This window comes from Pollachius pollachius, assembly GCF_949987615.1.
Source record: "Pollachius pollachius genome assembly, chromosome: 2".
NCBI classification, from domain to species: Eukaryota; Metazoa; Chordata; class Actinopteri; order Gadiformes; family Gadidae; genus Pollachius; species Pollachius pollachius.
The window spans coordinates 1783274-1800760 of NC_136935.1; the positions used below are offsets into that span (position 1 = coordinate 1783274).

Consider the following 17487-nt stretch of genomic DNA (forward strand, 5'->3'; position numbering starts at 1 on the left):
CGCTACTCGGTTGCCAAACCATGCCTCTTCTCTCTTTTTCTTTTGCAGGATAAAAAAGCATGGGAAACTTTCAAGAACAAAAGAGCCACTTAGAGAAAGGAGAAAATAGAGGCTGGACACAAAAGAGCACAAATTAAGCCACTTCCAGTAGAGATCTAATAAATTAATGTAATATTATCTGTCACAATAATAATACAGGTGGTCCATTTATTCCCTGTGATATATACACCATTGATCAATTTATTCAAAGTCAAATACTAACGAATAAAGACAGAACTTGCTTAATCATATATGTACATACTACATATAAATCATAATGTAGCATATAGCTATGCATATTATTTAAAAAAATACTCTCTAAAAAGTATATTCTTTTTGTACAGTGTATTTATTGAAAAGAGCAATACTTGTGCTTATGCCATCAAAAAACATCCAGTGGATTGCATCAAAAGACAATAAATGAATGAAGTGGTGCATCACAGAAAGCGTTTAATGCCTTGCTTGATTTAGTGCTAATTACAGCTGTTGCTATTCATCATGTTATTTTGCATTACATTTAAAACTCAATGTTTATGAACAGCATGGGGACCATCAAAACCTCTCATTCCCTTCATTGATGCACAGCTTTAATTCCTGTATACGGGCTGTTTAATAGGAATTCAATGTACTAATATGTATGTGTAATTCAAAAATATATAATTGGATACATTTGTGGCACAAAAGATGATAAACATGTAACGATGATATAAAGTATTGTAATGCACATCTTGCCTGTGTACAGTAACACTTGTGCTCGCTATTGTCAGGCCAGTTTTGTTGGTAAACGCAATACTTACCAGTCTTTTACATAATGTGAATTGTAAGGACTAAAAAGCTAACTAATAATTTTAATATAATCGTAGTTAGATAGAAAGTAATCTTTCTTATGTTTTGATTGTTGTTTATACCGTCATTATTTGTTTATATTATATTATCAGCACTCAACTTAAAAAAAGGTGATGGAAGAATGTTCAAACCTATTTTTTGATTCCTGTTTAAGCTTTCTCTCCTTTTCATCAAAATATCCATTTATTGTTTTGGTCTAGGTGTTATGGTCTCCTAAACTACTACTCGTTCAATACTCTGCTGGATACATTGTTTATCAAATTAAGAATTGATGTAAATAGTACTAAAATTGTAAATGTAAAATTAAAAAAGGGCTATACTTTGTTAAAGCCTTGTATTTGTTCAACAAATGGGATATAATTCAACATGTTTTTTTAACGTTTATGTTAAGCACTTAATAGAAAAACAGAACAAATGCAAACATTTGTTTCAAAATAAAATGCAAATATCCAGGTAATAAAGCTTGTTGGCCAGTCATTATACAAAAGTGCAAATCGTGTGAAATAATGACTAATGAATAATTTTCTAAAATAAATATTTTAGACCTTAAATGTGTCCACTATTTCTAGCACTTTTTTGTAATTATAAGTGACAATAAAATAATAGACTTATTAATTTTATAAATATTTATTTTAATATCTACTGTAGACAGGGAATGTAGTACTTGATTGACTTGAAAATGTGTAAAAATGTGTGCCGGTAGAACAGACATTTGTGTCACATAAGGTAGCAAAACATAATAAATATGGTCCAAATTTAGGTAAACGGTTATGTGTCTAACAACACGGGAGTAAGAAAGAAAAATTAAAATAAGCCTTTACTTTGAGAATGCTTAAAACTTAAAAAGTAAAGAAAAGGTTCAATAAACTCATTAGGGTAAAGCTTTGTGAATTAAAGTATTAAGACAATGATGCATTCCGAAGCCAACCACCATACGTTCAGTTCAGGGAAATGTTGGCTCTAAATTAGCTAGGACTCGCAAAAGCGATTAAGTGTATTTACCTCAGACAGACCTACTTAGCAGCAGACAGTTTTTTTAAAACATTTAGCAGGTTAACACTTGGTGAGGGGGAAAAAGTGTTTTGTAGTTGCAACTTTTTTTGTTCTGTTTGAACTTGTAAAATTCCAAATATATCCAGTATATCACTTTGTCACACGTGTAAGTTAGTGTAATACAGTGTAAAGGTCATCTATAAAAACCATCTCTGATCAACACATCTGAGACCAAACGTGTCCACATGAGCAGAAGGGTAAGATCACGTAAACTCAGATCGTCAGAGCGAGTGATAAATACATGCATCCAAACACAATGTACGTTTCGTGTAAATGTGTACATTTAGTAGAAGACAGCATGGTTTAACACTGTACACCTCTTCGTTTCCTTTCAATGGGCTTCAACGTAAAAAATGTAAACCTTTAAATTAGTAACTAAACCATATAGTATCAAAATAAAATATGAATCAGCCTTTCCCATTCCAGAAAAAAAAGTACCATTACCAAATATAATCATGTATATATATATATTTCTTTAACACTAGTTCAAACTACCAGCAACATTTAGTAGCACATTTATCCCACAAGCATGTAGCATATGATGAATTCAATTGGAAATAATAAAAGACAAATTATAATTCTCTTGCCCGAGAGTACATATGTAGTTAAGAGGATATTGCTAAATATGGAAACAAAACAACGCAAAGAGAACCTTCAATATAAGCCGATATCCAGTGTAAAAAATGTACGCGTCTTTGCAAAAATAAAATCTGGCATAAAGTGACATTTTACTTCATAACATACTTTTTTTTCCCCAGCACGGCCATCTTCATGAGTTTAAAAGCACTTAACCTCAGCACCCAATTGCTTTCACCATTGTTCCCATGCCCCAAAAGCCACCTTTCTGGTGCAAGTAATTGCAAACAGAGTAAAATAATTTTACCCAAACTACAATGCAGTACACCCGGAAGATGTTATGTGGAACAGTATACTGCACTGTGCCTGGTTTATGTAACTGTATCCCATAATGTGTGACAGAAATGCATGCTTCTGGGCTTGAAGATCAAAATGCATATTAGGAAAACGACAACACATAACTGACCAGTATTAATTACCGTAATAATGGTGGTTCAAATTAATAAAAATGAAGGCAATTTTAGGCAATTCTAACGGACTGGCTTATGTGCTTGTGGGAAAATGAAATATCGTGTTCACTTGTTTCCTCAAAATGATCTATTTTAGTATTTAGTTTCTCTACCGAGAATGTAGTTTTTTACATCAACTAATAAATACTGACATAATAAATAGGGCCCTACTACTTTGCTATTGTAATGCTCGGATGTCAGTCTGGTTCGTACCTTAACCAAGTAGAATAAGGTCCATTTAGTATTTTCAGCATTGGATAGAGGAATTTTAGCTGCTAGTAGACAAACGTTGGCGATGTCTGCCAATACCATCAATGGTGGCTTTAAATTAACAGGATTAAAATCACACAATGACCATAGAGGATCTCCAATCCATTCTACACAGGCCATTCCTTCTGCTGCACTTAGGAGGATATGTTTCCACCAGGACAATGATCCTGCACATGCATGGAGGCGGGGCGGACACTGGGCTTGACATGTCCTGCGCTGTCATTGCTCCTTCCCCTCCACAGTCACCTGACCTTGACCCCATTAGAACAACCCCGAGGGGACAGGTCGGAGGAGGGAACGGTAAAGCGTACTGCAACTTCCACAAGACACTGTAACAGAGCCACTTGGAAAACAGGAGCTGACACAAGAGGGCAAGCTACGATCAACGAGAAACATGAACAGGTCAACCAGGGAACACAAAGAAAAAGTTTAGATTATTCTGCCTCTCGGTTAATACCATCTTCAAATTGTTCTGGATTTGTATTGGTGAAAAGAATACACATTAACAATAACCATCGTGTATGTGTATGTAAAGTAAACATTTGTTTTTTAAATGAACAAAGAAAGGGGTTTTGGGTAGTGAACAGATACTTTTGGACTACACTTGTAAAATGTAAAAATGTACTGAAAACTGTGTTAGTGTCATAGCTTCTGCACCAGTCTACCTGTAAGTATTGTTGCACATTGTTAAAGCAGAGGTATACTTTTCTGAGCGATGACAGTGACAGTTAATGGGGGTTTCCCTTCAGTGGGGTCACTTAATTCAAAACGAAATGGTTAATAATCGAACGGTATTACATTCATAAATAAAGATTGTGAAGCAAGTAAGTGTCTACAATAAATACTCAGCGTTGGCTATCCTAGTGAGGGGGCAGTGGCTGTTGAGGCCAGCGTGTGCCATGTAGTGGACAGTAGTCGGGGAGTGTAAACAGAGCTATTGAGGGTGCCATATGATCAACACCTTGACACCCACGTCCTTTAGCAGACAGCATACCACTACTACTGCGACCGGGGACATCTGCTCATCACAAACGGAGCTCCTGTCATACCAGGGGCTGCTGGCATCCATAGAACATGGCAGCCAAACACGCAAGGAAGACGGGGCCACTTCATGCATGGGGTACGCCTGAACTTGGCGTTCGCTTAATAGCCAAGGCTATTTATTTGATTAGAGACTTCAGTTGTCTTGTTAGGGTTACGTCATCAAAGTGGCGTGTACCCCCCAAACAACCTTAAGCATCACTGGGCACAGAGAAGGGGTGGTGTGGGGGAAATGATTGGTCTCATCAGACATATTTAGCCCCCAAAATGCCTTGTTAACAATCTGCATCAGCCAAGGATTAGAATCTCCTGGGTGAGCCTGTGAAAAGTGTTTTGATTGTTCGGCAAGATGGTGCACCATAGATTCAATTAGTCATTGAAAGAAAATGAAAGAAAATCCAAATCGACAACTAAAGAAAAACTCAACCTAACCTGATAAATCATTTATCCCAAAGAAGAAAACACGGAATTTCCCCTTAAGGAACTAATACTTAAAACATATGTAATTACATTCAATTACTCAGAGCGGAGTAAAAATAAATGATTTTAAAAAAAGATCTGAAACTAAATAAAAATATATATCATAAATTTGGCATTAGTCAAACTCCTTTGTACAGGCTTACTTTTCCAGTAAGTACTTCCTTCCTGACTACAGTACCAGTTAACCAGCTCCCTCTGCCAGTCGGCAAAAGGCATTGTTCTTTGATCCTCACTTCTTAGAGATTTTCCCCGCCTTCCTCTTTGGCTCGTAGGGGGTCCGCAGGATGCTGGGGGTCTCCTCCATGACGCGCACCAGCAGGTTGTCGATGTAGTCTTCCAGCTCCCGGATGTGGGAGTCCTTCTTCCTCACCACCTCCTTCTGCTTGATGAGCTCCCGCACCACCTCGTCAAACGACAGGTTGCTGTAGGCGGCCGCCGTCTCCTGTTGGGGCACCAGGAGCCAGGAGGGCGGACGCTGGTTGAGTGGTTTTATTGTACATTAAAGAAAGATCCACGAGTTTACACAACGCGTGGGTCTTCTCTAGTGCAGGAACTGCCACACAAACCTAAAATGGGATTATATCTTTTGATCTAAGTTAATACATTGACGTTTTCCCTTAGCGCCTGGAGCTGACAGACGTGAGGGATTTGATGACAGCGGAGTTGGCAGGTATCTTTCAGTGTGTGGGGGTAAACAAACACCAGAAAATCGGTTCACACGAATATAAACTTGCAGCACAAATGAGCAAAATAAATGAGCCCCAATGAAAGAATAAAAGAAACAAGGAACATTCAGCGGCAGGTAAAAGGGTATTGCCGACCTATCAGTTCCTCGAAGGCCCATATTAGGTTTTTTCTTACATTCTGTGGGACAATGTGCCGGCCTATCTCACCAATAAAAGGTCAGAACCTGAATCCAATCCAAGCCTAAGCCCTATCTTTGTTGGTGGAGGAGGAGGAGGTGGTGGTGGTGGTGGTGGTGGTGGTGGTGGTGGTGGTGGAGGTGGTGGTGGTGTAGTGGGGGGGGTTGCCGCGGTACAGTACGTGCAGACCATACCGCAAGGGCACAAGAGGAGCTGTAATAATTTTTAATGAGGGACCACTTTATCAGTCCAGCGCTGGGCCTCCTCCCCCATACAGAGAGAGCAGCTAAGTCTTAACCCTGTTTTAAATACCACGCTTATCAGCTCCCACTCCCATGCACTAGTCAGCCCGCTCTCGCTGTATATAAAAGACAATGCACAAAAAAAAAAGAAAGAAGACGAGAGAGCCCAGATTGGGCCGGCTTCCCTCCTATCTTATCGGTTTTAACAACACACAGGCTACTGGAAGGCTTACACGCCCAGGGAACGCTCGGAAAACAGTCTGAGTCACCAATTCCTCACAGACAACAGAAAGAGATCTTACGGGGGAAATACTACGCTGGGGCTTTTAAAAGCAATAGGAGCCAGTCTACCCCAAGGAAATTAGGGCTGCTTTCCACATACCAGCCTCGCTCCACTGTCCACACACACACACACACACACACACACACACACACCAAACTATGTAATCAAGCGCTATAACGGCTAGTGACAAAGCCCTGGAAATGACCATGAACTGGCACAGTAATGATGACCATTTTCCTGCGATCAGCAGCGAGAGGAAGATAAGGCGCACACTTGGCATTCTCCACTTGTCTCATTACTATTTCTAATGAGCTCAGCCTCTAAAAGCTCAGTCCTTTGAAATCGCTCACTGTCCACACCACCACCTCCCCCAAACCACCACAACCTCCCCTCATGTGGTTAATTAGCCAGTGGAGGCAGAGGAAATGGGAACTGCCACGTCTGCCCGGGTGCCTCTGCCTCGCACAGGGGGCACATGTGTGGCTACCGACAGCCCTCAACACCCGCAGAGGAAGGTGAGGAAAGCCATTATCAGCATTCACTTTCCCATTTAGCCGGCACTTTGTCCGCCCCTATCGCTGACATAGAAATGCCTTCCTTCTCTCTCTCCCAAACGCTGAGGTTTGTTTCGGAAAATAAGCAGACACACACACACAAAGAAAGAAAGCATATGATGACAGCATCTTAAATACCAACTACCCGTTTGCTAAACAAAAAGAAAAGGGGAAGGAGAAAATAAACTCCAATTACAGAGCGAGTTTAACAAACTACTACACCTGACCTTGGAGACCACATTTTCACACCGCCTCATATAATGACGGGATCAGAGATGACAAACAGTGTCTGCATCGGCTAATTAGTTGAATGGCAACTCTGGACTTCTCGAAAGGCCTCAGAGATCATCCTCACCAGCTGCATGTCAGAGAAGACTGAAAGTTCTCAATTAAAAGTCTGCATGGCACAAATCACGTGGCTGCGCCACACTTATGTTAAGGGGCCTATAGCAACCCTTTGATGTTAACAATAACCGTCTCTGGATTACACATTATATTGAGCCACAACAAATCAGTGCATATATTAAAAATAAGTCTTAGTTTAAATCTAAATATCACAAATGAATTTTTTAATTTTAAATGTCATTGTTATATCTCCATTTTCAATGACAGAAAGCACCCTGCTTTCCAAATGAGAGCAGGGTTATTTTGACCTCCCTTAAGCAACAATTTACCAGCATTGTATGAGTGAGTGACTGGATATGAAATATGAGAGAGTGTCTGGATAGGCTCTTACATTTTTCTTGACGTCTCTGTTTTTCTGGCCAAATTTCAGGTCTCCTTTTGCCGTTGGCTTTGAATCACTGGAAAAAAAACAGCAAGACAACCTTCAATGAAAAAGCAAATACATGAGCTTGAAAGAAAATGGGACGGGTGGGATCAATATCAATCACATGGGGTCTTCAATTATTTTGTTTGCAGGGAGATACAAATGTTATGGTCCAAACCACCATTGCTTTTATTCATCTGCTACCACCGAGGCAGCGGTATGGATGATGGGCTGCTGTCTACGGTGAGATTAGCGGTTAATTGGTTGGTCTATCGCTCTGAAAGATCTCATTACTGTAGCTCAGAGGGCTCCGTTATCAAGCCCGGGCTCTCTAAAGAGTCACTAATGACACCTTCCAGTCTGATTAACCAGGCCTTAAACACAGTGCCGATACCTGGCCTCTGTGTGCAGGAGAGGAAATGCATGCGATAGGTGCAAGGAAATACATGAAATAGTGCTGAAAGAAGTCTCTTGAAACAACTTGTTTCAAGGGGCAGAAAAAAGGAAGTCTTGTGATGAAACAGAGGCTGGACGAGGCCATGAGTCACAAAGGCTGTTAGGAAACCTACAGTTTCTGTTTCGGCCGTTTGGGTCAGATGCTGATGATTCTTTACTGAATGGTTTGAATCAGGGTTAGGGTCAGATGGGGTTGAGTCCTTACTGAATGGTTTAAATCAGGGTTAGGGTCAGATGGTGATGATTCTTTACTGAATGGTTTCAATCAGGGTTAGGGTCAGATGGTGATAATTCCTTACTGAATGGTTTGAATCAGGGTTAGGGTCAGATGGTGATAATTCCTTACTGAATGGTTTGAATCAGGGTTAGGGTCAGATGGGGTTGAGTCCTTACTGAATGGTTTAAATCAGGGTTAGGGTCAGCTGCTGATGATTCCTTACTGAATGGTTTAAATCAGGGTTAGGGTCAGATGGTGATAATTCCTTACTGAATGGTTTAAGTCAGGGTTAGGGTCAGATGCTGATGGTTCCTTACTGAATGGTTTGAATCAGGGTTAGGGTCAGATGGGGTTGAGTCCTTACTGAATGGTTTAAATCAGGGTTAGGGTCAGATGGTGATAATTCCTTACTGAATGGTTTAAATCAGGGTTAGGGTCAGATGGTGATAATTCCTTACTGAATGGTTTAAGTCAGGGTTAGGGTCAGATGCTGATGGTTCCTTACTGAATGGTTTAAGTCAGGGTTAGGGTCAGATGCTGATGGTTCCTTACTGAATGGTTTAAATCAGGGTTAGGGTCAGCTGCTGATGATTCCTTACTGAATGGTTTGAATCAGGGTTAGGGTCAGATGGGGTTGAGTCCTTACTGAATGGTTTAAATCAGGGTTAGGGTCAGATGGTGATAATTCCTTACTGAATGGTTTAAGTCAGGGTTAGGGTCAGATGCTGATGATTCCTTACTGAATGGTTTAAGTCAGGGTTAGGGTCAGCTGCTGATGATTCCTTACTGAATGGTTTAAGTCAGGGTTAGGGTCAGACAACCGGTGTTGGTTGCCTTCACCCCATGTGTTAGATCAGCGGCACGGGTCAGATACCTGGATTTGAAGGGGTTGGTGAACTGCACGTCGGCGCTGAAGGGGTTGGCCACGCGGAGGTCGCTGGTGCTGCCAGTGCGGGCGCCGTTGGCCGCCTTGCGCGCGTCCTTCTTTCCCGTCACTCGCTCCAGCAGGCTCACCTTCTCCTTCTTCTGCCGCTCGGCGCCCATCTCCCAGGCTGCGGCCTCCCCCTGGAAGGGGTTGTGGTTGCGGGGCAGCGTGGCGTACTTCTGCGGCAGGCCGTCGCTGAGGTCCCCGAAGGGGTCGCCGCCGACCTCCACGCCGGCGAAGTCGGGCACGTCGCTCTGGGAACGTCGGTGGGGCCCACCTGGGAACGCCAACAACACGGGAACGTCGGTCAGAAAGGAGCCTTTGGATGTACTTAAGATATTTGTCCACGGTTTGTGAGTTTGCTTTTGTTCCGGTTGTTGGGTTTTCCGAGTGTTCTGATAAGTAAAAATTCACCAACTCAAATCTGATCATGTTTGATTCCCAACATGCTGCTAGTGTTCAACTCGTACCGGCTGCGTCTCGCTGCAGGTGTTTAAAACAGGCCCTATACAAGCATGACCCAATATGTTTGGTTGATCAAAGTAAGACGACATTAAAGATACGGCTCTCGCTAAACACGCTGAGCATTGGGGCAGTAAGATGTCTGATCGTTCATATCCTCATTGCGCGGCGAATTCATACGGTACAACAAACTAATTATTTTTACTAATTTGTGATGGTGTGTGTGTGTCACGGATAGTGATCGACCGATATATCGGCCGGCCGGTATTTGCGTTTTTCACGTGCATCGGCATCGGCCGATTTTTGTTGCAGATTATTTTTATACATTTTTTTACTATTTTTTTCCGGCATGATTTACAGACAGTTAAACACATGCTCCTTTTTTAAATTGAGCCTTGTAAAACTTGTTATCATCATGTTTTGTAATTTCTATGATGTAAATTGAGGGAGCAAAAGCAGTATCGGCTTCAAATATCGGCTCAGGAAAATCTGTAACGGCATATCGGTCATCGGCTAAGGCTGATGGAAAAAAAATCGGTATCGGCCCTAAACAAATCCATATGGGTCGATCCCTAGTCACGGAAAAGCATGTCAAAACGTTAGACGACCAATCCACCGAGCAGCCCAGACGGGCTCCCCTCTCCTCACCGCTCTCGTCGATGGAGTTCATGGAGTCCAGCTTGGGCCGGACGTGGCTCCCGATGAGGTCCGACATGGAGTGCGCGGCGGACAGCTTGTGGGAGCCGGCCAGCAGCTTCCTCTTGGCCTTGGCCTCGGGCGGGGGCTGGGCCCCGGGGCCCCGCGGGGCCTGCTCCGGGTCGCACAGGGCGGACCGCGGCAGCACGGCCGAGGACGTGTCCGAGGGGAGGTCGTGCTTGCGGCCCTTCATCTTGCCCTTGAGCTTGGAGAAGGGCGAGCGCGGCTTGTCCTTCATGGAGGACAGGTCGAACATGCTGGCCGTCATGTTGTTCCTCATGAACTGGATGCTGACCTGGATGCGGCCGCGCTCTTTCCTCTTCTTCCCCGGCTTCGACTCCAGGGCGTACCAGCTGGGGGGGAGGCAGAGACCGGTTTACACCGGCACGTCAGAGACCAAGCGCTTGATATTTATGGAAAGGTGAAAGCAGTCAAAAGGGCAATCAAAGCAAGGGTCAACACGGTAAAAGCCAAAAAAACTAAAATCGCCACACATTGGTAGGCGGATTAATTTATGTAAACGACGCGTTTCGCTGTTGCTTCGTCAGGTTCACTCTTCAACAACAAGCAATAGTCTACACAGTTCATCTCGCATTAAAAGAACGTATGTGATTTAAATGATTCAGTCACTGAAGCAGGAATCTGAAACACTAGAGGAAGCCAAGTGGACGGTCGGTCAAATTGTCACAGCACGTTCTTCCATTGACCCTGATTGACCTAACATAGTACAGGCCTGATTCCATTCATTGCAGAGTCGGTAATTGACATTTGTTTATGTAAAAAAATATATACATTATTTTGATCATTTGACCCACCCTAGCTAACAAAATGTACTTTTTGTGTGTTTTATTATGCTCTTCAGCTCTTTGTGGATAACCAATAAGCCTGTTTATTCTAACAGCTGTGATCTGAATGTCATTCAACAGTAACACAAATACTACAGCTTTATAGATTTCCTTTACTGGCTCGAATTTTATTAGAATTTCAGGGAGGGAAACATTTATTATTCAAAGGATAAACACTATTTCCTGCAACCTAAATGTTAAGAAATAGCCTAGCATTGAATAATGATGGTGCGCCATTTCATGCTGCTTTTGGTATCTATTTGTTTAACCCTCTTTGCTTTCTCGACCAAAAGTAATGGGATTTATGACTTAACCATGACGGAAGAATTTGACATTTGCACAAATCTGGCCTTTAGTCAGTGCTGCGGCGAGCTGTTGCAACAACCCGTTACAGGACGGCCCTGCAGTTCATACAGGCTAAAGAAAGCGTGAAGTTCCCGTGGATTATATACACACCTGCCATGTCAGTTTTCATATTAACACAACCATGAAAAAAACAAAAAGAAAACACAAGGAAGGGCCTGCTTTGAGGGACTCAGCAAAGGGGCTCCCACTAGCCCCCCGATCCCAGTCTGCTGCCGCCGCCGCCGGGGTGGTGCACTGCGGGCCGGCCCGGCGCGTCACGTGCGCGTCAAGGCCAGACGTAACCTCCCACCCCCTCGGAACCGCCTCACTCCCACCCTAACCACAACGCTGGTGGGAACCGCCGCACATTCAACAATCACACACACACACACACACACACAGGTGCTCGATAATTAAGGGGGGGGGAGGCCTTCTCGGGTATCAGGACGGACGTTCCTCCTCGATACGGCGGTTCAAAACAACGCTGTGAACCACAGGCGAGGTGGGACACGGATATGGTACAGTATCTACAGTACGGCCCTGATAGTCAGGGAGCGTTCGGGTCGGGATGAGGCCAAAGGGTTCACAATGGGGAAATATCCATGACAGCGTGCCTGATGGGACATCTTGTTTAGCCCTGCAGATGAACTCAACCTTTACAGTAACTATGCCAATAAGGAAACACTGTGATTCCCTGCAACTGATTGGGGAAGAGGAACCAGATTGGTATCTGTACTTGGTCAAACCTCTTCTTTGTCTTGATTCGGTTATTCTGGGCCCATCGTAGGACAATAATTGCACATGGGTGTGCCGGGCTTAGTTGGCCAACACCCACATATTGTACTTAGTTGTGCCACCACCCCATGACACATGGGAGCCTCTGGATTACCATTTACTACCTTTATGTTTTTCAACACATTGTGCGGAGCCTAAGCAGCACTACTAATAACTAATCAGACATGTTTGTCCAGCTCCACCACATTCAATTTAAAATGCTGCTTCTCCTGAAATCAGGACCGAAAACACTGAAATCCACGTCCAGATAATCTCACAACTATGTGGGGTATTTAATGGCTAAGCTTCTTGTGTGTACAGTATTAAAATGGCAAAATCCCAACCGGAAGGAGCAAAGCTAGTGTTATTATTTTTTACAGAGCAACAATGGATTCCCTAGGGAAGGGTCCCAGGCGTATACTCTGTACCACAATGGGAGATCACTGTACAACTTAAATGCTTTTCCACCAGGACCATGAATTATATTCAAAATGTATTTAGTTGAAAGAGTTGCAGTCCAGCTAATCTATTAGTGAAAAACTGACTATTAGCATGGTGTTAGTCCGACCTGTCATCCTTCTGGGTGTGGTGTAGTAGAAGCCAAACCTAAAAGGGTATATTAGTACTTAGTGTTGTATAGTTAGGCACCACAACTGCAATATATTAAGAGACCTCTTTGGAAAAAATGTAATCAATTATTTCACTGCTGAAAAGAAAAAAAACACAGACGTTAATTAGACACTTACTCTGTTTTCCGTCGTTGCTTGTTGTCGAAGATTTCATTGAGGTTGATGAACCTCTGGCCCAAGAACTTGTCCATGCCGACCAAGGAACGGTGCATCACTATGAAGCAAAGCTCGTACACCTCCGGATTCCCCTCCAACAGCAGCCCCGGCAGTTCAAAGGAGGCTTCTTCCCTCCAGATGGGCTCCAGTGTTTTCTCTGACACGGATGTGGAGTACTTTTCCTTTCCCAGCTGGATGATAGTGTAAGCATCATTGGTTCCATTCTTGCCTTTGGCTTGCAAACCGGTGGCTTGCAGAACAGTGGCTTGGACATGTGTTGGGAACCACTTCTGAGACTGCTCCAACAGTGACATGGTTAGCTCGTTTTTAATTGTAGTGGTGGTGGGGCATTCAATTGGTAAGTTACATTCAATTAATCATAAATTATTTTTTAGTTAGTGTTGTATGCATGAAGCATGATTTGTTATGGCTATGGGTTGGTTGACATGTTGCTGCATAGAATAGCGTTACTATGACTCGTCATCGAAAGGAAAAAGCCAAAACAGGTCGTAAATCTGAGCCAGCCCCATTTTTACATTATGTCCAAGCCACTGACAGGTCACCTGCAAATACGAAGAAGAACGGGGAATAGAAATCACGATCATGATTATGACGATGTGGATGAAGATTAGTTTTGGTGATTAACTGCAGTGACAGACAGTGACAGGCTTTAACAGTGACAACTGCATATGCAATGAATCAGATATGTTCAATGAAACGTTTTGTCATTACATCAAAGGTAAGAAACACGTTAGAAAGACAGATTCCTACTGGTCTGAGCATTAAAAGGAGAACGCCATTGGTATTGTACAGTGCTGTTGAAGGAAGCTATGTTGCTGTATTCATGGCTCTAAGTATTGTTAGCTGAATCCAGCTAGCAGCCAATAACTTACAATTCCTTTACAGACAGGCCACTGATTATATAGTTACGTACCTAAATGCCGTTTCCCACCGGTAAAAGAAGCCGTTCATGCCTTCTGCATAAGATGGGCTGCCGTACACTAATATTTTATTACCCGATGTTTATTAGCCGAAAACAATCTTATAAATCTTACGGATTCTGGTCATAGGATCCACTCGGGCAGGGGCTAGCTTTACTTCCTGATGTGACGTCATTTCCTCTCGCAGCGTGGAATGTCTGTCAAACACACCCGCGAACAAAGCGACAGACAGAAAAAAATATGACTAATAATAACCAACGATAGACTAAAGAAAATAGACATAAAACAAAAGACTGTCAAAGGGAGAAATCAATATCTATCTAATTCAACACATATTCATATATCAATACAGTAATACAGAATCCATAAGCCGCTTTAATTATAATTGTATCTGAAGCAGAGCTACCTACATGTATGATAGAATAATTAAACCTGTATTATTTCTTCCTTTTTAAAATCTGTGCACTGTGTGTGTGATTTCATTTGGATGTGTGTGTGTGTGCGTGTGTGTGTGTGTGTGTGGGTGTGTGTGCCGTGTGTGTGTGTGTCTGTGTGTTTATATGTCTCCATGTGCGTGTGTGTGTGTGTGTGCTGCGTGTGTATGTGTGTGTGTGTGTGTGCCGTGTGTGTGTGTGTCCATGTGTGTGTGTTCCTGAGTGGTTATGTGCGTTTGTGTGTGTGTGTGTGTGCCAGTGTGTGTGTCAGTATGTGTGTGTGTCCTTGTGTGTGTGTGTCAGTGTGTGTGTCCGTATGTGTGTGTGTCCTTGTGTGTGTACGTGTCCGTGTGTGTGTGTGTGTGTGTGCCGTGTGCGCGTGTGTGCGTGTGTGTGCGCGTGTGATTGCGAGGCTGCGTGCGAGGCAGGGTGTCTGAGGAGTGGGACAGAGGGGCACTTCACCTGAGAGGGGTTAATCATACAAACACGACGGCGGTGACATGGAGGTGCTGATAAAGAGCCCACTTCAGCGAATAGAGAACTGCACGTCACCCCTCTTGACAAGTACATGGTAACCAAACACACCTGCCTTCTGTTGGTTTTATCACTGTGCTACAAACACCGCAGTATGTACATACCAAGGGCCTTAGGTTGATGGGAGGCCATCCGTCAAAGCGAGATTACCGTTCTTATCCAGAGAACATCTCTAAATGAAACGCTAAGGCTTTGTAAAATATTGGGCTTTTAAAAAACAGGGTATCCACAAGGCGATCCAGATTTGGCACGTACCATTGTGAATCACACGTCGGTAATAAACACAGGCTCATGAGTATGTTGTAAGGCACAGCACCTGGTATACGCTACTCCCAGCACTGTGAGATTTATTTTTGCCCTATCAGTATTCACATTCCTTCTGCATAAAAATATTTGATTAGGCCTATCGCTTGTGGTTAGCAGTCATTACAAAGATCTTTGTATTGGCAACGAGTCAAACGTGTCCATACACTGTTTCCAGCAAGCAGCGATGTATCAGGGAAATTAATGACTTCAATAAAAGGAGGAGATTTATTAATTTAACCCTAGCATTTCTTGTAAATAATAGCCGATATATGTATATTTAAGCACAAGCAAGCACACACAGATGTTCAGTTTTTATATTTATGCATACATATATGTAGTCTATATATTTTCCTCATGGCTTTGTCTGACATTGTATGGCAGCCTGGGCCCCATGTTCAGCCAATAGGAGGCCTTTCCCTTTCATGGCCGCCGTGTCCACCGGGGCTCTGGCCACGGTGAGTCAGATGGCTCTGGTTTGGTCCGCTCTCTCCAACACTATACAGGTTGTATTACATTTATTAAACACTTTGGAAAAACCTCTGGCTGCAAGATTGTCCATCTGTCGGGGACAGCCTATAATATATGAAGAAAGCATTGAGCACGAGCAGGAAGGGTGGGGGGGGGTGTGGAGGAGGTGCAGGGGGGAGGGGGGGGAGATGGGTTGGGGGGGGGAGGGGAACGGTTGTGACGTCACTGCTGCTCTTAATGTGCTGCAGGTCTCCGTTAGGGACGGATGACGGATTTAAAAGGCCTCGCTTTTAGCCCGAGCGAACATTTAGATCACAGATGAAATTTAATAAAAAAAGAAGGAGAGAGGCTCACAAATCACCCCTGCTTTACTCACAGGAATGTTTTTTCTGTGCACAAAGCTTTGATATATCGGTGCAGATGTGCGACTGGGCGCATGATGAGCGAGGTAGAAAGAGAGGGCCGCTAAGTCCGGCAAACTAGTCCGTCTCTGCGGCTCCTGGAAGGCAATACCTCAGCGATCTTAGCCAGAAATGCATTCATATAGCTCAGAGCCCAATGTAAAGATCACCATCTGTACAGGCAGCAGGATGTACAGTACCTTGACCCGGTTGTTGACTGGATTATTTTAAAGCATCGTACCTCGAGAGCTGCGTCACTTTTGATCCTGTTTTTTTATGTGCTTGGCCCATGAACAGGAACATGTCAAGATTCCTGGTTTGCCTGATGATGAATGATGATTTTTAACATTTTAGAATTTAATTATATGCTCTTTCGGAAACAGACATAAATATTAACGACTTAATGGTCTTCAAAATTACAATGGAGCATAATGATGCTCCACTGGTTCCAGTGCTTGGCCCTTGTGTCCTTCTGGGTTGTGCTACAGGCCGGCAGCTTTCAAGCAAAGGCAATTGCCCTCGCAGCACAGTAAATGCATGCAAATAAACAACAGGTTGATGCCACTGGAATGCCAATAAGATCCAGGTCCTCAAAAAAAAAAAAGCGATGAGATTTTTTTTTTTTTCTTCTGCATTTGGTTTGTGAGCAGAAGTTAACCCAAGAGACTCAGGGGTCATGCATGCAGGGGCCAGGGGTACAACAGGTGTCCCCCCCCCCACGCTCACACACACAACAGATACCCAGGCCTGGAGGAAGCACCTACATGTGTGTGCCCTGTGGACCCCTTCAGCGCCTTACAGGATGGAATAATTCATCAAGAGGGGATGTGATGTGGGCTTCACAGCCTCACTAATGACAAGAGCATGCTGGGAAGAGGAAATGGTTCAACTAGTGACTGTTGGAAAAAAAAACATGTGGAAAATAGCGAAGATTTGGGCAAATTACAGCTTTTCTAGTTCGCTTTTTGTGGCGATTGTAATGGCGATCCCCGTGTGATCACATTTTTAGGATGCAGGCATTTGCATTATTGGCTTACTTAAGTTCGATACATTTTTTTAGGTAATGTCACGCCATAACGCCAATTATTTAACATAGTAAACTACTTAACGCATTCCACAAACATTTAGTTTTAAAATATTAAATATTATATGTACCGATTTGACTAATTCTTTAATGTCTATATTTAAATCTATAAAAAGACACTTGGCATATTCCTGATTAACTTGCTGAAGAGATGCATAATGTGGGCTTACGTGTGAAGCATAGCTTTGTGATGGAAACAAACTCGTGATAAACCAGACGGTAGGCGGTATCGTCATTCATCCGTCAGCATGGGCACAGACAGCTCGTCAACAGCCCCGACAGCGAACAG

General features: G+C 43.2%; 1 protein-coding gene across 1 annotated transcript; it reads right to left on the reverse strand.

Annotated features, from left to right (window-relative positions):
• Positions 1 to 440: 440 nt before the first annotated feature.
• rab11fip2 (RAB11 family interacting protein 2 (class I)) lies at positions 441 to 14111 on the reverse strand. The gene is made up of 6 exons (XM_079730239.1): positions 13965 to 14111; positions 12992 to 13593; positions 10234 to 10634; positions 9073 to 9400; positions 7493 to 7559; positions 441 to 5256 (listed from the first exon to the last, which is right to left on the reverse strand). Exons 2-6 carry the CDS (start codon positions 13342 to 13344, stop codon positions 5044 to 5046), a joined length of 1362 nt encoding a protein of 453 aa, XP_079586365.1. The 5' UTR covers positions 13345 to 13593; positions 13965 to 14111; the 3' UTR covers positions 441 to 5043.
• Between the last annotated feature and the right edge of the window lie 3376 nt (positions 14112 to 17487).

Coding starts and splice junctions, on each gene's coding strand:
- rab11fip2 (XM_079730239.1), bottom strand. CDS start 13,344: ATGTCACTGTTGGAGCAGTCTCAGAAGTGGTTCCCAACACATGTCCAA. Junction 10,635..12,991: donor AAGCAACGACGGAAAACAGA/GTAAGTGTCTAA, acceptor CCTCCCCCCCAG/CTGGTACGCCCTGGAGTCGA. Junction 9,401..10,233: donor GAACTCCATCGACGAGAGCG/GTGAGGAGAGGG, acceptor TGGCGTTCCCAG/GTGGGCCCCACCGACGTTCC.